Genomic DNA, 22094 nt, shown 5'->3' on the forward strand with positions numbered 1-22094 from the left:
TGTGGGGGTAGAGCGAACACAGCAAGACCTCAAACAGTTTGGGGCAAACATAATGTGAGATTCTCACCTGGATCAGTTACAGAGCTAACCCTTATGAATGTTCTCTCACTAGAGTGCTAAAGACACTTTTTTCCCTTCTTTCCACTTCTTGACACCATTCTTGTAACCTCATCGTACCAGGTGAAACATTCACGTGCTTTTGCATAGCATTAGGATGCTGTAACTCCTTAATGATCGTCACGGGAAAGGAGAGCAAGGGGATGTTATGGTGTCTAAGTGGGAAGGTTGCAAGATCGGGCAGGGCCAAAACTGCCAGAGCAGTGCTCTCAGCAGAAGCTATTGCAACAACAGGGAAGGGAGGAGAAGCAGAAGTGCCTCATTCCTTGAGCGCTCTGTGTCCCATACCCCACCCAGATGCACATTTCCTTTGCTGAGGTCCTCTTGCCCTCTAGTGGTTCACACTACAGAACCGACAAAGCTAAAATCATTCCTGCTGTAAATCCTGTCACTGGTTTCAGAAGTCATGCACAAAATGAAAAGACTCAAGTTATTTAATTTAAACCAATAAGCCATTTTCTCCACATCCATTTCTTAGTGCACCAGGTTGTTAGCAACTGCGATATCAGCGTGAAGTTATGACAGAAGATGCAAAACCCTTGCTGCCTTATATTTTACATATCACATCCTAAAGTAACTTTGCATCCTACCAACATGAACATGGAGTATAACTTACTTTCTCCCTGTTTCCTCTGGTGCATGCACCCCATTCAGACTTTGAGTTCTGTCCAGCAGAGTTAAACCAGGGATTAATTTATGCCATAAGCCTCAGCTGGAGAAAAGATCAAAAATATCTGCTTCATTTCATTTTAGTGTGAGCTATTAGCTTTAGTCACCACAAACTGTTTTCAGAGATTAAACCTAACAGGCCTGTATCCAAACTGGATTTCTGATGAATCCAGGGCAATGAATTCCAGCTGAGGATCTGGCTGGACATCCTCTCTGTATGTTGTTAGGAACTCACCTCTGCTAGGCTCAGCTGTTAGCTCCCATCTCTCCGCTCGCAGGAAAGCCATACACAACAAACAGGCCAAGGGGGAAATCGGTAATTGTGAGCTAGTAACTCCTGATTCAACAAGGCAGTGATCAGCCATAGTGTCAAATAGGATCTCAGTACTCAGCTGTCCACACTGACTTTTGTCTAGGACAGCTTTTCCTGTGGTCACCTTGGCCTGTGCAGAATGACAGCATAATTCATCTCCCTACTAAAGATCTTCCAAGTCACCATCCATGAAGACATAGAAGCTACGACAGATGTGCACAAAACTGTTCACTTAAGTTATAAAGAAAAATGTTTTCCCATTACCAAGCAAAGAGTGCTCTTTAGCATTAGAAACCACAAAATAAAGATCAATTAGGTCAGATCAGAGCATCTTTCTGCTTGCATGAGAAGTACCATCATAACTTCTTCCCTCCTCAGCTTTGCTGCACAGGTCATGGGCTGCTGGAAGCAAGAGAAAAGCAGCAATTGGATTTTTCCCACACTGATCCTCTGCATCTATGGATTCTTCTACACGATGAAGCCGTCAGAACCTTTTCTAACCCCTTATCTAACAGCACCAGACAAAAACCTGACCATAGACGAGGTATGGCTTTACTACACATTTTCTTTTGTATGGATCACCAAAAGACAAAAAGCAAATATATTAAGAGGCTTTTGCAGGTTACAATTTGCTGGAGGTGGCATTAATAAAATATGTATCAACAGAACTTGTAAAGTTTAAGATTCTGTTGCCTGCTGAACATATGGTGCTTCAGATCAGTGTAGCTGTACATTTTAATTCTTTCATAGCAACAATTTCCCTCTACAAAGCCATTTCAAACAAATTAACCTCCCTTCCCCCAAATCAATAACAGAGATTTCCTCTTTTACCTTCTAGGTGACAAACCAGGTTTTCCCAGTTTGGACATACTCCTATCTTGCACTCCTTTTTCCAGTCTTCTTGATTACAGACTACGCACGCTACAAGCCCATCATCATCCTGCAGGGCATCAGCTTCATCATCACATGGCTCTTGCTCCTCTTCGCACATGGAGTGGTGGCCATGCAGGTGGTGGAGTTCTTCTACGGCATGGTGACAGCCACCGAGGTTGCCTATTACGCCTACATCTACAGCGTCGTCAGCACCGAGCACTACCAGAAAGTGACCAGCTACTGCCGCAGCATCACCCTTGTGGCAGCCACCGTGGCTGCAGTGCTGGGGCAGCTTCTGGTTTCCTTGGCCCACGTCTCCTACTTCTACCTCAATGCCATTACTTTGGCTTCCCTGGCCTTAGCATTTGTGTGCTCGTTTTTCCTCCCAATGCCCCAAAGAAGCATGTTCTTCCACAGGAAGGATGCTGCAGAAACTCTCCAAGGGCCAGATAAAGTTGTGGCTACATTCAGCCCCAACAAGCCCTGCGGCTGCCAGGAGGACACAGACCCTGCATCAGCTGACACAAGACCAACACCTGAGCAGCCAGCTGGCCAACCTCAGCCCCAGAATCATGCACTCAGGGTGCTGGTGCAGCTGAGCAAGGACTTAAGGGAGTGCTATAGCTCTAGGAAACTTCTTTACTGGTCCCTGTGGTGGGCTCTGGCCACAGCAGGCTTTAACCAGGTTCTGAATTATATCCAAGTGCTGTGGGACTTCAGAGCCCCCTCTCACAGCTCTGCAGTGTATAATGGAGCTGTTGAAGCAATAGCAACTTTTCTGAGTAAGTTAACGAGATAGTGTCTACGAATCTATCACAAAGGCAGCTTCTAAAGTTCTTTTTAAGCAGTTTTATTCCACTGCAGATATTCCAGAAAAACAGTATATGTTTTGTACATTCAAGTTTTCTTTTGGATGTGCAAAACAGTTGAAATGCAAGCTGTTCTATTTTTCTGTATGACTGGGGCACCCAGCTTTATCCTATCAGCCCTCAAAGAGCAGGCAAGTCACATGGATCTTGCATCCAGCTGCTAAATCCATTCAGAGACACCAATGTTTCTTTTGCCATGTTTTTTTTTTTTTTTCCCCCTCCAGGTAAGCATCACTGTGGTTCCCATAGCAATGGTATCAACTTACGAAGATGAGAGGAGCTTTCCATAAACATTTCATATGAAAAGAACATAAACCTCTCATTAAGGTCTTTCTCTAGTGAAATACTCCTGCACGACCTGAGGCAAAGAATTTTAGTCATTCCAAGATACTGAGGTTTGCAGAAAAAGTACTGATTGAATTCATTATGTTAACCATTGCTCTTTTGCACCTGAAGTAGTTGTCCGCACATTATAAACAATGTAATGTTATCGAAAGGTAATGGCAAAGGATATTGCCCTGACTTGGCAGTATTTCACATATTCAGATTGTGCTGCTGTAGAGGACTTGCACAAGGCATTGGGGTGTGACCAACCGGGGCAGATGGATATGTCTGCATCATAGCTGGCAATTCAGATTAATTTTTTTCTTAGAAGTATCTGTCTCCCCTTCATGATTAACAGTAATCTCATCAAGGTAGGCAACTAATATAGATCACCTGAATCATGCATTAAAAACACCAACTCCTTGATGAATTCTTAGAATTGCCTAATTTTCAATGTGGAGGTGTAGAAGTTTCTAGACTCCTAAGATGGCTAGTCAGATAGCTTATCTTTACAACAGATGTGTCTTTGTAGCAGATCCACCAGATGCTGATCAGTGCCTATCCTTTCTCATTTCCCTGAATATATTTACTTGATACATCACAAAATTCCATTTTCGGCAGCTTAGTTCCTGTGCAGAACCCAACTATTGAGCTGGATGGTAAGTTTACTATATTAGCTGTGAAGTAAACCAGTACAAACTGGAAGAATTTTCTCTTTAGCTGTCATAGAGAAGCATTTTTCCATCTTCCTTTAACAAAACCTGTTCCTAATTTGCTCCCTAGGAATACATGCTGGATACAGATGGCTGACTTTCACCTAAGAAATGATTCCTTTCACATAACAGTTATCCTATGAAGTGGAATAAAACCATACCAGATTTGTCACCAGGAAAAGAGTGAGACGGACTTGATTTATGCCGTTCTCTAGAAGTGACTGGTCATCTGCACAACTTCAGAAATGTCCGTGCTGGGTTTTGAAACATGAAGGTGCCAAAACTTGGCTGTACAATGGATACAACATTTGTATGTTTTTCTCTTTTCCTAGGTGCAGTAACATCTTTAGCAGTGGGATATGTGAAAGTGAACTGGGACCTTTTTGGAGAACTGGCTTTGGGGATCTTCTCCACAATGGATGCTGGTTGTCTACTTCTCATGTGCTTTACCGCTAGCATCTGGGCATGTTATGCCGGCTACCTCATTTTCAAGGCATGCTATATGCTCCTTATAACAATAGCAACGTAAGTATAAACCCTTACAGTGCTACCATTATGCGCAGAATAGTAACAATATATTTTTAAGTTTACTTTGGGCATCCCTCCTTTTACTCAGAGGTAGGTGATCTAATGCTAGACATAACAACTGCTTAAAGACAGTGACATTTAAACATCTAGTCAGTAGTCAGGTTCATCCTTCTAAACAACCATAAAAGAAAAACTATTACAAGGACATTGAACGTTTGCCTAGGCAGAAATTAAGCAAGGTATAAGGTAGCTTTATCACTAAAGGCAATGCTAACATCAAAACATGTAAACAGTTTTCCTGGTACACATATCCTGGCATGGAAGATGCAAAATGAACAAGAGCAACACTACCACCATCTTGGAAAAGCAGGCCTAGAAAACCATCATTTAACATCCCTTTATGTCTAGACCATCGTGTTAATGTACTTGTTAGCAAGCTATGAGTGGTGGGATCCCAGGAAAAGGTTTGGCCTAGAGTGTTCCCCACATGACTGTTTACATCACATTATCATTAATGATTATACGCATAAACATTAGAAGAGAACATATATAACATTTAAACTTATCTAAGATCTCTTATCACATCAAGCCATTCTGTTGATAAGTATCAAGAGCTTTATTACTTTATTACAGAAAAGCTGGTTAGAAGAAACCCATTAAGGGTCCCACATCCCAGCCAGGGCAGAACTCTTACCAACACCACATCAGGGCATGGTTTTGTCTAGCCATGTCTTGAAAGCCTCCAACCAGGGAGGCTCTGCAGCATGTCTGGGAAACCTGGCCCAGTGTTGCAGTTTCCCTAGGGGAATTTTTATTTTCCCCCTTATGTCCAACTTGAACCTCTCAAGACAATTTGTGGCATTACTAAGTTTTAAACAAGACTGCCAAGTGAAGCAGTGTTCAAGCACTCAGAAGAAGCCCTACCAGAATCGCTAAGGGTTATGAGAGTCCAGACTGGAACAACAGGCCAGCAGCTAGATCATGTGCCTGGGACTGGCATGGTCTGAAGGTAAAGAGGGTAAAAAAGAAAATTATAGAGATCTGATATCCTACTGGATAAAGCAGATCACCCAATAACGTGGTTTGGAAAACAACACAGACAAGTGCAACAGCGTTAAAATACACCCAAGTTAGTCATTGTTTAGACCAAGCAAACAAATGAAGCACCATTTACCCTGTCCGCAAGGACACGTGTCATCTGTATGAATTGTTTCTCTTTTCCAATTAAATGGAGAGTGACAGCTTTCCACCCTGTGTTAAGGTGTCGGCATAACTGACCTGACAGTCTCGCCTCAGGTTCCAGATCGCTGTCAATCTGAGCATGGAGCGCTATGCATTGATGTTTGGGTTCAACAACTTCCTTGCGCTGGTGATTCAGACCATTCTTACAGTAGTTGTAGTGGATTCAAAAGGTCTGGGACTGGACATAGTGACTCAGGTAAGTGCTCTTAACTTACTTCCCATTACCGCTTAGCCAGTACATCTTTAAAAATTCACCAAAAAAATTGCAATTCCAAAGGACAATTTCATTTCTTCTTTCTTCTGCAGAAAACCAGGCATCTTGCTTTTCCCTTATGTGAGTTATCATTCTTCCCTCTTGCCTTTCAATATAGCATTTAGGATTATTTATGCTGGTCTATGAATTTTTAGAGAAAACAGTGCCTGGTTAGTTAGGGCAGTCTTTGCTAGTTAATAGGACCCTCATTAACGTCCTCTCTGCCCAAAAAGTCAGGCTGGTTTTCAGACACAGAATCAACATGATCACATGGTTTCAGGGAAGTTCAGGACCATAAAAGACAGCCTGAATTACTGAATTATTTCAGTTCAAGTGACAAGGACACCTGCCTTCTTATTCCAGCTCAGGAGCAAAGCTGATCTGCATCCCAGTGTGAACAATAGAGTCTTTCTGCCTGTAGTTTGGGGGCTCTAACTTCAGTCAGCCCAGTTCTACTCTTGTTGGAGTCACTGGAACTTGACCAACTTCTACATTTTCTCAAATGGTATCTCAGCTAGGACACGTCCCTGCTGCCATGGATGTGAAGAAAACTAAAGCTATTCAGACATTCTGCATGCAGAAGGCACAAGTTAACAAGGTTCACAATTAAGGCCAGAAATGTGTATGGGACTTCATAAATAGGTTTGCTACTGTTGTTGGAAACACCGATACAAATTCACGGTATACTTACTGAAGCCAGTGTGGTGACACTACTAAAAAGTGCAAGTGAAAGTAAATCAGGACTCTAACTCAGACTCTTTACTTGCATTATTCATGACTACATGGGTAATGGACATGCTGGTAAGGAAGCTACTTCTACATTTAGCAATAGTGGGGGGGGGGGGAAAAAGAGAAAAAATTCTGTTCCTACCCCTATTCCTCTGACATTTAATAAGAGGAATAAGGATTAGAAGCAACATGGCAGTTCTTCATCCCTCAAAGATCTGCTGTTTGCTGAAAAGGCTAAGATTTTGCTCCAAGCAAAAACTTGTACATAGAGAAACTGAGCCAGGACATAGGTAGACACAGTAGCAGAAGGTCTTTTGTCTGCAGAAAAAGCAGTGCTTCCATAACATGTGTTTTTCATTAATTCTTCTGCCTCTCCCCTCTCCCTCCAGTTTTTAATTTATGGCAGCTACTTTGCAGTCATAGCTGGGATTTTCTTGCTCAGAAGCATTTGCGTGCTTGTCTCAATCAAATGCAAAAGGAAAATACTGAGATTCTGCAAAGAGCCTCTGAGCCTTGCTGAACACAAATCAAAACAGCAGACTGTAGCTGTCTATACAACACGGCTGTGACAGGCAGGCAGGCTCACCCAGCCAAGCCCTCGTGGGAGAAGAGTTCCTACTGCAGCATGCCGGAAACAGCAGTACAAGAAAAATGTACAACATAGCCCTGAAGAGTTGTACTGAGTCATTACAGCACTTCATCGCAACGTACGTCAGCTAAGAAAGAGGTTATCATAATGGCTCTGTGCCAGGAGGAGATTGCTTTAGATTCTTATTTGCTTGCCTATAAATAATGTAACAGCAATAACTTATCTACAAACACAAAGCAACCTTGGCATCCCACTGTGCCATGACTGCAAAAAACAGAGTTCACCTTGCCTTGCTTGCTCCAACTCTTTTATACAGTGCTGGCAAGCCACTTCCATGCGGATTTGCTCATGCAGGCGGGCAAAGGGTCTATTCCCCCCTTTGCACATACCTTGCTCTAAACTGAGGTTGACGGTGTCATTTGCAGCATGATATTCTTTCCTATCTAACTACAGCTGATACAGTGACCAACTCCTCTCCTCTAACTTAAAAGCCCACATTGCATGCAGTGGTTTAGAAAGACTCGCAGAGTAAAGGGCTTGCAGGGTAAAGCTGAAAAGGTTCACTGAAACACAGCTAAGCCGCAGTCGTTGGCTGACGTTTGAAAGCTGCAACCTGAACACTGTGCTGAATCCATAGCAATGTCAACCCAGAAAAGTAAAAATTTCATAATCAGAACAGAAATGAAAGAAGCCCACTCACATCCTTTGTGCTTCCAGTTAAATTACATTCAGGACCAAGCATCTTTCTGTTTCAACACAAGGAGGGAGGAAAAACAAGGGAAGAAAAAAAAGAAGAAAAAGGGATTGAGTAGTAAGACCAGCAAAGTGCGTTGTGAAGGAATCCGGCCGATTCTGCACAGGAACGTTCCAGACTATCAGGGATAGCCAAGAAGATTGAGAACAGAAACAAAAAGCTAGCATCATGTGTACTTTTGAGTGCCAAGTAAGAAGGGAAGGTCCACTGATCTCAGCCAAGGATTTGGCAGGGTCAGCATCTCAGAATTTATTAAGAGGCTTCAAGACCTATAACTAACTTAGTCCAGCACAAAGGAAAGTGAGTCCAGGAGAACAGAAGAGACTTTATACATGAGCTTGCATGGTGAATGCCTAATTCAATATAAAATATATCCATATGTTAAAGTTATTTCTGTACTGCGGTTTGTTTCCAGCTTCCAGTGACTACATTCTAAATAATAAAAATAGAAAAAACTTAGCATTTACAGAATATTTTTACTGTAGAGACACAAGCTATCATTTGTGCTCTTCATACAATTGTCACATACTGCAACTAGGAAAACTGCCCAGAGGTGGGACTAAGCAGAAGTGAAGCAATTTGTTTTAAATCATAAGAATCAGTGGGACTTGATCACATGAAGCCAGCTCATTTCTAGGCTTTTTGTTTAATACTGTGCATTGTATGGATCTTTTGTTACTGCAGAACTAAAGGCATGACATTCCTGCCTTAACAAACTGGAACAGAGATCAATAGAGCAAGGACTGTTTTCTTCCACTCCCACCCTGCTTCCCCCCCCTTTTTTTCCGGAGGGGGGGGGAATCTTCTTCTGAGACATTTGGTTAAATAACAAAGTATGGGTCCTGGAACTGGTAGTTAACTGGAATTTATGTTTAAAAGAAAAAAAAAAAAAAAAAAGGAACTCAGTGTTTCCAGCTCCATGATCTCAAACTGCCTTTGGTGCAGAAAGTTAGCATAAATATTCCTCTCCAGGTAGCATCTGGCAAAGGCAAGGAATTAGCAACATGTGAATTTTTTTGCCATTACAAAAAAAAATTAACAACAGTAGTGAGCTTCAGGATAGGAGCTAGGAAAACACAAATAATGGTAAAAGTTCTTCTGTTCCGAACTGGTCAGAGCTCACAGCTTTACATGTATTAGGGATGCCACTAAAAGGCAAATGAACCAAGCAGCAACAACATATTTAGTTTTCAGCTGTAGAGAACTATCTTCAGGAAATGGACAAGATTTTTAAACCAAATATATCTGGATTTCTATTTTCTCAAATTTCCAAAAAGAAGATACTGGGATTGGGAGTTTGGGGGAGCATGGTGGGGAGGGAGAAGAGGGAAGAGCTGCTAGCATTAGGGAGAACGGGGCAAAGGAGGACACAGCTGCAGCAGAAAGGTAAGGCCTCACGTTCTCCTGCGTTCTCAGCTTCAAATTTGTGTTAACCCAGCAGTCGATTACAGAGTTCACCCCAGAACAGTAAGATGCACACATCCATCTACCTATGTGCTCACACACTCTGAAGATGAGATACTCGAGGCTTGGCAGGTTGTGAGCAAGGTTAGAACAGGGACTCTCTGGACCTCAGGAAAGGGAAACACTGAATAAATCCTCCCTGCCTTTCAGTAGCCTGTAATAGTAAGTGCTTGTCTGTCTCCCTGGCAAGCTGAAGAATTTCAGGTCAATGCAAGACCCCAGAACTGAACACATCACTCCCATAGCTACAACCCCATGGAAGTACAACACTAACTGTTACTAGGCTGCCTTCGAAACACTGATGTTTTGGGGCACGAGTCTTCCTTGAGGATACGATCCAGCAAGTCAATAAGGCTGACAAGGCAGCGAGTTACATCTCTGTATTCAAAGCAAGCAGGTATGAATGAAGCACTAAGTGGGTTACCAAAGAAATACTAGACAGCAGCCTTCGTCCAGGAGGCCAGCAGACCTACCCAGCAGCACCTTCACCACAGGTCCTTTTCTCCTTTCTCCAAAGCCATTTGTAAACAAAGAGCATGAAACATGGAGGCAGAGACAAGCCTGGGTTCTCCGAACAAGCGCCTGTCCAAAGCGCTACACTTAGGGGTGGTGCAAAACGTTTCTGTAGCTGTAAAAACATGCCTCAGCTCTGTCCAAGGCAGAGCCACGCTGGGTGCTGGCACCCCATGCCAGGGCCACACTGGCTGCTCCCCTGCAGGACCACATGTCCTACAGCCTCCCTGAGAACAGATTTCAGCACCCTCCTCTAATGCACTCAGGCATTTCTGAAGTTCATTTTTTGATTTTTTTATTAGAAGCTTCTTATAGTTTTGTCTATTTACCACAGAGAGAAGTACAGACTGGTCCACACATAGAAATAACTTCTGGCCAACTAACAGTACATGGTAATCCATGCCCTATTTCCCTACCCCCCAGCAATGCCAGTACCGTCAGAAGAAACCCAGCGAGCCTGGAGGTCACTGAGCTACACACAGAGTCACATGCCGCCAACGTCAGCCTAAGCCTCCCAACATGTGCTGTGTCCTATGGGTGAACTGCAGGCCAGAGTATTTAAAGGTATCCAATAACACAAAAATACAAGTGATTGCATTTTTGTCATGTCAGCTTTTATGAGTCATTAGCTATTGCAAGTCTTAAAGCTCTCTCTTCAAATTAGAACTCAGTTTGCAGACAAAACCTTAGAAGGAAAAGGCATCCCCGGCAATCTTCAAGACAAGTTTTGCGAGCAAGAGTTATCATGAATATTTCTTTCTTTTTTTTAAAAATGCTGTCAACATTTTTATCAATCTCATTTCCCAAGTCATTTTTAAAAAGACCTAGAAATTTCTTACTATCTGAGATCATGAGGGCCGGTTTCTAATTTCTACATGACAGAAAGTCATCCTAGGAGGAGACTGCACATGGATCCATAGCAAATGGATGGCACCATAGCCACAACTTTGACAGTTAATCTATTACTCTCGCTTGCTGAGTGCATTTGGAAGGGATGCAAGATTTATGTTGATGCCATTGCTTACTCATCTGGGTTTTAATATATTTTCATTTTCAAAAGATGTAATGGCTATCAAAAGATTCAAAGCAGATTTAAAGAGTTAAAAGATAACACTTTTTTTCTATATACGTAGAAACAATGATTTATAAAAGATGATAACCAGAGGTGATCATTTAAAATCAAATTCAAGGCTAGGGTTGGCCTTTTTCTGATAAGGTTGTAGAAATACTGTCTTAATAATATAGAGCAAACAGCAAGTTTTAATAAATATAATCTCTTACAGTGCTATATAGAGACATTTTATCTAAAGTGCTTGCTATAAAGTGGAATTGAATAGTTAAAAAAAACCCAGCTTCCATCAGCTTGATTCCAGCCTCTCAGTAGTTTCTTTGTTTTCTCTCCCATATACTTGAGGATATTCGTGTTTCACTTGTTTTCCCAGGAACAGCAGAACTGACTTTCTAATGTGAAAACCAGTATAATAAGTTTAAAAAAAAAAAAAATCTTTTTAGACTTTTTTACTGCCATCTACAGTAAACAAACAAGTCCCATTCTTTCCCTTTTGATCATCATTTTCAAAAGTGAAGTCAAGATCCCTCTTTTCTAAGTCTAAGCAGCTACAATGAGCAAATCCAAAGAGCAAATTGTTTCTGCATCTTTATTTGCCCACTCAGGTGACCAAAGCATAACAAATATGATGAGTATTAAAGTATTTTGAAGAAACCCAGCTCACAATGGGCACCTGGCTGGCGGCTCTTGCTCTCTGCGAACAGACTTGCACTTCTCATTGTTCCACTTGGTTCCCAGAGGGCAATTCAAAGCCCCCTCCAGCCTGCTGATGACGAGCTTCAAGCAGTTTGCAAACCCATTCATCCCGAAATGAGACTGTAATGGAGCTTCATTCTTTCAATAAAACACATCCACTCAACTCTAAGTATGCCATTTAAGAATAACCCTTGACAGACATTAAGAACAACCCTTGATAGGTGATACAAAGATTGGAATTCAACACCACCTATGTACTTTGATCCAGGTTGTTCATTTACAAGCTGTATCTGTGATTACTGGAAGTATGGCAAGAGAAACATTAGTGGAAGTAGGGTTAGTTAACGTGCAACTTTACAAATGAATCTTTACCCACTGTAGGGAGCACCTTTATAAATTCCTGTTTTGTTCACTACTTCACTCTCTTTTTCAGTTAGGTTATGGATTGCTGCAAGGAAGCCATCAGCAGCAGCTGGATTTATCCCACACTGATCCTCTGCGCAAATGGATTTTTCTCCACAATGAGGCCATCGGAATCTTTTCTCACTCCTTACCTAACTGGACCAGACAAAAAACTAACGATCGAGGAGGTATGTAACTACTCTCTAAAGCAATAATTGGAATATTTAAAGCATTAAACCATACAGCAACAACTGAACAGGAGATAAAATACTCAGAAATACAGGCATACTTTATTTAGAGAATCATATTTAAGATTCTCCTGGCAAAGAAAAAGGATCCTCCCCTTTTGCAGAGGGTCAAAATTTGAAAGTCTCTACATTCTTAGGGCTCTGAAACCAACTCAGCTGTTGTTTGGGAAATGGATACTTTCAGCAAAGTCAGGTCACCTAGTCCCTCTCCCTCTCCAGAATTGAAGAGCAGCAATACTAAGATTTATTTATGCTTATTGTGGAATTGATTACAATGACAGTGAAGCAGTGATGGGAAATAGCAAGAAAGCTACATAGACTTTTCCCTTCTGAGCTGTTAGATTATTACCTGTATTACAAGACTGTTCTATGCATTAATTAGCCTGTACAAGTCACATTCGCACAAAAAAAATTTTTGACAAAAGCATACATTGCAAGTTTCCTTGCTCTACTCCTGTATTAACTGCTGGCTGCTTCAGGAGTACATGTTGTAGCAAAAGGGGACTAAGTTAACAAGTAGCTGAGTCACAGTACTAATGGTATAATTAGAAAACAAGCCTGGTACAGCCACATACAGCTAACACAAAGAACAGTCATTCTGGATTTACACTGGCAAATATTGAAACAATCCACTAGCATAGCATGAACCTAAGGTTTCTTCTGAAAAAGGTATCCGTGGCTTTTTTTTTTCCTCTCTTCACAACTTTACCAAAAAGGGATTTTTCTCTCTCATATGCAACATGCAGATATCTGGATAGGATGCCTTAATTCAGATCTCGGCAACAATGCTCACCTCAAAAATAAGGACAGTGCAGATACTGCCTTTTTCAGCCAACTTATCCTTCCGATTGCACAAATTCCACAAGTTTTAGTCAAGCTATTAAAAAAAATCCTAATTAAAGCACAGAAACAAGAGAATTTGCCCAGAAAGATGTAGTGAGCCTGCATCATTCAACTCACTTCAGTGCTAGTTCAGAAAGAGTAAAACAAAAACAAAAAAAAAGGGAGAAAGAAATCCAGCTCTTTTCTCAACATTTGAAACAATTCCACTTAAGTCCAATCACTTAAGCCAGAGAGCAAGTGATCACAAACTAATACCCTAGCAGGTCCAGCAATTGCTGGTTAAGACCTCCCCAAAACAGCCATCTTCACATCACCAGATGAACTTTGTCTACGACTGTATTTAACAAAATACGTACCCCTGCCCCAGCTGTAGTCAAAGCTGTCCAGGCAAACACTGAGTTTTAGCAGAGACTAGTACCTAGCACCATTCAAGCTGACTGCAGATCAGATTCTAGAAAAACAGACTTCCTCTTCAGAGCACCTATGTACTTAAGGCCAACTGAAACTTATTCAAATACTGTTCCATCAAGGACTTGTATCTACTTCTCATGCACAAAATTTGAGAATAACTCATAAGGTATTTCTAGCAGTAAGAGCTACGCTCTTGCTATGTGCAGATCCAAATCCCCCATGATAAGAAGGCTGCGATTTTTTTTTTCCCCTATTTCTACCAAAAGGCAGAGATGATCAGAGGTATAGAATGACTTATACATGAGGAAAAGCTAAATAGGCATTTATTTTCAGCTATGGCTGGGAATAGGATTTGGTGTTAGACCTTTGCTCTGACACAAAAGCTGTTACAACACTTCAAAAAGCTAGGTATCAGAAATCTGCTTCCTTCACAGGCCTTTACTTGTATTGGAATTGGTTTTATTTTAAGCAAGTTTGCACGTTTATGTAATGTTAGTCTTGCAGCATTTCCCTTTGCCTACTAAAGGAATACATTTGCAGTTGTACACTTTACAGCAATCTAAACACACAGATCAAGGTTTCCTGTCACCAGAACTCCTTTTGTTCCAATATTATCATCACAAGCTCCAAAAATAACAGAGATTTCCTCTTTTACCTTCTAGGTGACAAACCAGGTTTTCCCAGTTTGGACATACTCCTATCTTGCACTCCTTTTTCCAGTCTTCTTGATTACAGACTACGCACGCTACAAGCCCATCATCATCCTGCAGGGCATCAGCTTCATCATCACATGGCTCTTGCTCCTCTTCGCACATGGAGTGGTGGCCATGCAGGTGGTGGAGTTCTTCTACGGCATGGTGACAGCCACCGAGGTTGCCTATTACGCCTACATCTACAGCGTCGTCAGCACCGAGCACTACCAGAAAGTGACCAGCTACTGCCGCAGCATCACCCTTGTGGCAGCCACCGTGGCTGCAGTGCTGGGGCAGCTTCTGGTTTCCTTGGCCCACGTCTCCTACTTCTACCTCAATGCCATTACTTTGGCTTCCCTGGCCTTAGCATTTGTGTGCTCGTTTTTCCTCCCAATGCCCCAAAGAAGCATGTTCTTCCACAGGAAGGATGCTGCAGAAACTCTCCAAGGGCCAGATAAAGTTGTGGCTACATTCAGCCCCAACAAGCCCTGCGGCTGCCAGGAGGACACAGACCCTGCATCAGCTGACACAAGACCAACACCTGAGCAGCCAGCTGGCCAACCTCAGCCCCAGAATCATGCACTCAGGGTGCTGGTGCAGCTGAGCAAGGACTTAAGGGAGTGCTATAGCTCTAGGAAACTTCTTTACTGGTCCCTGTGGTGGGCTCTGGCCACAGCAGGCTTTAACCAGGTTCTGAATTATATCCAAGTGCTGTGGGACTTCAGAGCCCCCTCTCACAGCTCTGCAGTGTATAATGGAGCTGTTGAAGCAATAGCAACTTTTTTAGGTAAGAACATTAGCACCTACTTCTAAATCTGTCATACCCTGATGGCACTCTTTAGTAATGTCTTTGGTGCTTTTCTGTTTATTTCCCCAAGAAAGTCAAGGACCAAGCCACAGCAGCCTCCAACATGTAACCCCCTACAAATAGTGTGCAAAGTATGTTATTTTCTAGGACTCCACGTAAGTTGTATGATAATCTAGAAGAAGGTTTTATATTTATATAAAAATACCCTATTTCTTACAAGTTCCTCATTCCACTAAGAAGTAGTGAGTTCACGTTCACAACTCTGCTTAGACCATGAATTCAATCCCAAGTGGCTGAAACACCTGTGCAATATCACTTTGCCTACTCCTCCCCCAAATATGCATAAATCAGGTGGCTTAAGATTTAAAAGGCAGCATATTAACAGAGAAACTGCTCTAGATAATCTGTTTAGAGCATGGATTAAAATCATCATCCATGTCTCGATCAAAAATTTTACCTCTGGATGTGACATACAAGGAGAGAGAGATCTGGGATTGTTTAGCCTCAAGATAAGAAAGCTCAGAGGGGATTTTATCACTGTATAAATACCTGATGTGGCAGGGACGGAGTAAAAGAAGGCTGAGACAGAGCCTTCTTGGTGATGCTCAGTGACAGGACAAGAGGCAATGGACACAATCTTAAACATGAGATATTCCACTTAAACATATGAAAAAGCTTTTTTTGTTGTAAGGATGATCAAACACTGGAGCAGGTTGCCAGGAGAGGTTGTAGAGTCTCCATCCTTAGAGATAATCAAGACCCAACTGGACACACTCATGGGCAACCTGCTCCAGCTGACCTGCTTTGAGTGTGTGTGTGGGGGGGGAGTTGGATCAGATGATATCCGAGAGAGATCTTCCAACCTCAGCTATTCTCCAATTCTGAGATTTCCTTCATTACAATTACATGATCCACCTGAACAGCCTCCTCCTTTACCTGCATGCCTTCTGCTTTACAGCCACTTCAAAGTATCACTTCTTCATTTAAATAGCTGTGCAGCACCAACGGAGCCTCATTTTCAAGCTCACATTTCCACAGCTCCACATCCTCCTTTGCACCAGCAGCTCTCTCCCATTTCTACAGGGAACCAGCAGTCCACTCTTCCTCCCTGTAAGCAGCATGAAATGCATTTTACTGAAGATACCCCAAAACTTCTAAAATTACTCATTTGAGCAGGGGGGCTTTTTGAGCTTTTAAGCCCTCTGGCACTTGAATAATATTTCAGCGTATGGACAGCACTTGTATTACTAGGAACCTCTTGGTTACAGCAGTGATGGGACCAAGGGGGCAGGCCTACTTTGACTTTTGAATTCTGCTGTAGAGCACCTGCAACCAGCAAAGAGTCCAGCTCTGCACTAATGCACTCCAGCCTGCCCAAGAACATCTGGGTAGCTAGTACTCGTCTGCCCCCCCCGGGAACAGCTTGGAGGAGTCTGATGACTCACAGTGCCGTATAACATGCAGGAACCAGACTTCTCTTTCCTTCTAAGCTCCTAAACCTCAGGATATTGTGTTTCAAAGCTTTCAGAAACATGCAAGAGCCTCTGTGCAAAAGGAACAGAAAGGACACATATAACTGGACACCTTCTACTACTGTAAAGGTCCTTTCTTCCAGAACTGACATGTGGAGAAAAGTAAACTTCAGCATTATTTTTGAGATACAAATTAAGGCACTGGAGTTTAAGTTATACCATATTACATTCAAATAAGGGTTTTTACTATCTGATGGTCAGAAAAGAGTTGGCAAATGCAGTCCATAAGATTATCTACCGGAAAGCAAAGCTACAATTTCCTTAAAAAAAATTCCCATAAAAGTAAGAAGGAGTACAACAGATTTTCATTTCATGAAGGTCTTTACACAAAGGAATTAATCTCAATTATGCACTTTTTAGCAAAAAATACCTGGTGGGGTTTTTCCTCTCTTTACTCATATTTGTCAAAATGGAGTAACACTACAATAGGCAGCGCACTGCTGCCTCCAGCCTTAGGCATGAGGCACTGAGTAACTCAGTATGTGAAAGCTCCATAAACAAGGGAAACCCAAGACTTCCAGAACTTAATAGAAAATAAGCCACACCATTATCAAAGCCCATTGTGGCCTGAAAAAAGAGTCTCAAGAGATCCTGGCATGATCCATTCACTTATTTATGCCATGGCTCTTGAAGGATGATAGCGTTTTGCAGTTTTAATTGTTATTTTTAATTTTTAGGTTCAGCAACATCCATGGTAGTTGGATATGTCAAACTAAATTGGGACCTTTCTGGAGAACTGGCTTTGGGAATTTTCTCTGCAATGGATGCTGGTTCTCTATTTCTGATGTACTTTACCGACAATATCTGGGCATGCTATGCTGGTTACCTTGCTTTTAAGGCATGCTATATGCTCCTTATAACAATAGCAACGTAAGTATAACCCACCATTGTTCAATTCATTGTTCCAATTCAAATCAGTAAATTTCATTTCATACTTTATATTCATGAAAATTTTAATGAGTGTTTCCCTTGAAATAAGAGTTTGAATAGGTTGTGACAGCAACACATTGTTATTCCTAGCTTATATAAAACTATGCTTAAGAGTACAGGACCTAACCATTACAATGGCTTAATTGAATTAAATTCTGTGTTTAGCTGTTCAGTGATCTATGTATAAATCTTTGCTAAACATCAAATGAACATATGCAAGTCTTCATTTCTGAATGTTCTTAGTTTACTGCATTTCACACCATTAAGACAGTATCACACAAGTAGATTAAGCAAAGTGAAACATGCTTCTTCAGAAGATACAGTTCAAAAAAAGTTGAATATGTAATTCTCTAAGTGACTGGAGACCTCTTAAGCATCTTTAGAAGTCTCCATTTAAAACAGGAATTACAGAAGGATCTAGGATTACATACAAATGCAACAACCTGAAAATCAGTTCCTTCCACAGTCAGGGTATATAGAGATATCAAAAGAGATAAGCAAACCACAAAACAAACTTCTAGGCAAGTCTGTTCATTATCAGTCATATAGCAGAAATATCCACTCAAAGAAAAAAAAAAGAAAGAGAAAAAAGATAAGCAGGATATATGTGGCTAAAGTGGCAAAACCAAGAAACAGATTTCTTCCAAATTGAAGCTGTTGAGGGAAGGAAAGAAAAATAACCCCACACTAATGGCTACAACTGAGAGGAAATTCTTCATCCTATGAAGATTCCAATGTGCACATGAAATCATACCCAAACTTTCTCACAGAAGTAAACTGCAAGCATTCATGTTCTCTACAGCTTAAGTTAATCTGTACATTCATTTTTAGGTTTCAGATCGCTGTCAATCTAAGCATGGAGCGTTATGCATTGATGTTTGGGTTCAACAACTTTGTTGCACTGGTGATTCAGACAATTTTAACTGTTGTTGTAGTAGATTCAAAAGGTCTGGGACTGGATATCAGCACTCAGGTAAGCTCCGTTATTCACACCACTCCCCAGTCCCTTACTCTCCTCCAAACAAGGGTTGGGAGGGTATTAGCTAATGGGCTAGCTTAGCACAGTTACTTACTCCCAAACAGGTTCATTTAAAGTGAACTGACAGTAGCCACTATAACCTACTTGTCCTTTAGTCCTATCAGTTTTGCATGTCTGCTATTACTTTAAAAAATTTTTCGTATAGCAAAAGGGAAAGAACCACTCCCTATTATTCAGTTTCCTTTTATTTAAAGGCTTACTATTCACAAATTTGTCAAAATACCCTAAACAGAACTGGGAAGCAAACTAAAAGGTAATCCAAGTATCTTCATTACAAGGGTTGTTCTAATTTATGTAGTTTCATGTGTACTTTAATTCTGAAAATACAAGTCTCATGATTCCCAGGCAGCTTTCAGAATTAGTTTAAATGTGTATATTGAATGAGGTCCAAGTTCAAGCTTTCATCTTTTCAGCATGATCAGTAAGGTGCATGATCACTTTCAACAATATTAACGTTCGGGCGGTCAGAAGCCTAGATTTGTTTGGCAAAGATGAAAATCTTTACTCTCATTATGCCCATACTATGTCAAGGGATGTTCAAAGCACAAAGTTGAATTTTTAGAACTGTCACACCTAATTGGACTTTATTAAGAAAACTGATAAAGATAAGCTACCCAGTGACAAACACTAGAGAATTTTTAAAGAAAGCAGCTGCTCACCAAGCTAGACTTTACATAGTGAGAATAACTCAGCAGAGCATGCTATAATATGGAAGACAGGAGCACATCTATTTAGAGTTTCATGTTTCACAGGAACATAAGAGATAATCTCAGTATTATTTTACAACCCATCAAAAACCAGCCTGAACAAGATTAGTTTTAGGGAAATTTTGATCAGGGAAGAGATTTGACAACACTATAAAAGAAAAAAGAAGAAAAAAAAAAAAGAAAGAGCCAGATAGTGCAGGGCAGCTGCCCTCCTGCCTTTGGGGTGGGGAGGGGAAGTAGCAAAGCATATTCTCTCTCCCTGCTTTTGCAGCAGCAGACTTCCTAAGGGATTGAGTCAGGCAGCCAGACTTCTTGAGTTTTGTACACCACAGGATCATTCTGGGGAGCGGGTGGCAGGGAAGGGAAGAAGGCAGTGTAGGGACACCCCAGAAGTTTTTAACTAAGAAAAAACAAAACAGTTCTTGTTTCTTCCTCCCCCTCCTCCTCCTCCCCACCCCATTTCCCAGTTTCTCATTTATGGCAGCTACTTTACAGTCATAGCTGGGATTTTCCTGATCAGAAGCATATACACCATTATCTCCATCAAATGCAGAAATATCAGTGTGGCTGGTGAAAGTATTGATCATTAAAGGGGGGGAAGAAAAGATGGTTGCAAGCAACAGTGCAGAAGGCTGCATCACCTGAGCAATGAATTAGGGGAACCGTAATGCCTGATCAAGCAGGACTGGTCAGTGGTGAAACAGGCTGTTTACATGCCTTGAGCATAAAGAGCTTTGCTTTCCCCCCCGCTCCATCTTCCCCAGTAGTTCTAATCCCAACCTCAAACAAGCTTCTATTTCAACTCCAATTTAATGATAGAGGCCTGACATCAAAACTTACATTAGTGCTCAATGAGCACAGTAAGAGGCAAGCGCATTCAGAGGCCTGAGCCTCACAACACCTTTGAACTTTCACTTCTGTCAAGGATTTCAACTGAAGGCAGTTTTACTCTCACGTTAACACCTTCACACATTTCTAATAAAGCAGTTACCCCACAGCAGCAAAATGACCTTCATGAAAGCTTCCCACAGAAAACTTCAAGGCTTACGCTCTTCTCACCTGTAAGTTGTGACATGCATTTTAAAAGCAAGTTACCATAGATAGCAGTAAACCACTTTTCTAGAGTTGCTACTTCTGTAAATTAAAAAATTGATTACTGCAATACCATATAGTATAACAATACTGCCATTTTAGTTTATTCTCACTGATGACCAAGCAGCAGTCAGCTCAGATTCCACATAGATAATACAGCCCTCAAATCTAGAATCACAGGACTTTAAGAATACGCATCATTAGAGACAGACAAACTGCTACTGACGCAGTGAAAATTTTGCTGTAAATTCAAGATGCGTGAATGTAGCACACTAACTTCCCTTTAAGCGCCTGTCTCGATAAAGAGTGATTAGTTTAGAGACTCAGCATATACATTATGTCTGACAACTTCTACGACCCACACATACTGATCTTTGGAAGCAAAACACAACCCTAAACACCTTTTTTAAAAACAAACAAACAAAAAAAACCCCAACACACATGGGGAGGCATTTCAATTTCTACATAAGGCAGTCTTAGTTAAATAGGAACACTTTTTAATTTAGATGTAATTGAAGTTAATTAACGGATGTCTCTCTTAACCATGTTTGACAATGTACACTTTAGAGACAGCTAATTCCATTGTATTCCTTTACCACTATGTACAAATTTGCCATGAGTGAAAGTAACTGATACTTCCCCCTGTTCAGCTCACAAGAAAGTCAAAATGATAGATTTCTTTAAAAACAATTTTAAAGATTGTCTGAGCTTACTTTTATGTCCCAAGAAGTTTTCCCTGCAAGAGATCAAGTTATCTGCATCCTATTTACAGTTCTCCTCTTTCAGTAATTCCAACTAGATTTGGTCCCTTTTAAATTAAACTCTTGCCTCAGTATTTGATTCTTTGCAGTACCTGGAAATTATGCAATCATTCAAGTTAAATAATTTAGAATGATAGTACCCAGGCATCACATCTGCCTTTTTGGAACAGTTTCATGATGTATTTCATGCTGTATCTTACACATGTAAGAATTAATATATTAGGATTAAAAGAAATAATGTAGAAGCTCTCCAAATTAATATCTGCACAAGGGAGCTGAAATTACAAAGTTAAATGCTGTGATGGTAAAGCAGAAGAGGATACTGAAAAGCTAATGGAAGTATGGCTTTTTGGTAACTATGCCAATTACATGAGCAATTGTGTGAGTAACTAACTACAGAGGTTTCTATGACAAGAATTCATTTTGTAAATACAGCTATCATTAAAAAAATTCAACCAACCAAACAGCAACGGTGTCAGTTTCTGCTCAGTGTCCTTCAGCAGCACTCAGCTTCGTTTGGATCAGAACAACTTCAGCAGACTGCGCTCTCCAAGGCCTTTGCATCAATTCACATGATGGGAGTACAGGACTGTTCCCCTTCCAGAGGGCTGTTCTGCTCTCATTGGTGAGACACCTGGGTAATTTGGTCCAGTTCCCTGCAGTAAGTATGCTGAAGGGTTCCACAAATCCTTCTGAATTCTTCCTTTCCCACTCGTTACTCCACTAACATGTCATTATCCCAAAACAGGTAAGGTCAACAGAGCAGAACTACAGCTATTCATACCATACTAAAGAGAGTGGTGAGACCAAGGGCACCACTAAGATCCTGGAAACCCTCAGTCGCAGGGGAATTGTTTAGTGAATTTCCCAAAGCCTCTCGGGAAGTAAACCCCCAGCCAGCCAGCAGCCCTTGT

The 22094-nt window shown here is 41.2% G+C and overlaps 2 protein-coding genes across 2 annotated transcripts; both read left to right on the forward strand.

Annotated features, from left to right (window-relative positions):
- The first annotated feature begins 1483 nt into the window (after positions 1 to 1483).
- On the forward strand, positions 1484 to 8389 carry LOC106485857 (thiamine transporter 2-like). The gene is made up of 5 exons (XM_013944316.2): positions 1484 to 1643; positions 1938 to 2754; positions 4211 to 4403; positions 5703 to 5844; positions 7020 to 8389. Exons 1-5 carry the CDS (start codon positions 1494 to 1496, stop codon positions 7197 to 7199), a joined length of 1482 nt encoding a protein of 493 aa, XP_013799770.1. The 5' UTR covers positions 1484 to 1493; the 3' UTR covers positions 7200 to 8389.
- A 3766-nt stretch (positions 8390 to 12155) lies between these two features.
- LOC106485882 (thiamine transporter 2-like) lies at positions 12156 to 21794 on the forward strand. Its single transcript, XM_067301899.1, has 5 exons — positions 12156 to 12305; positions 14282 to 15098; positions 17329 to 17521; positions 18413 to 18554; positions 19795 to 21794. Exons 1-5 carry the CDS (start codon positions 12156 to 12158, stop codon positions 19915 to 19917), a joined length of 1425 nt encoding a protein of 474 aa, XP_067158000.1. The 3' UTR covers positions 19918 to 21794.
- Positions 21795 to 22094: the final 300 nt, after the last annotated feature.

This window comes from Apteryx mantelli, chromosome 9 (genome assembly GCF_036417845.1).
Source record: "Apteryx mantelli isolate bAptMan1 chromosome 9, bAptMan1.hap1, whole genome shotgun sequence".
In the NCBI taxonomy this organism is placed as follows: domain Eukaryota; kingdom Metazoa; phylum Chordata; class Aves; order Apterygiformes; family Apterygidae; genus Apteryx; species Apteryx mantelli.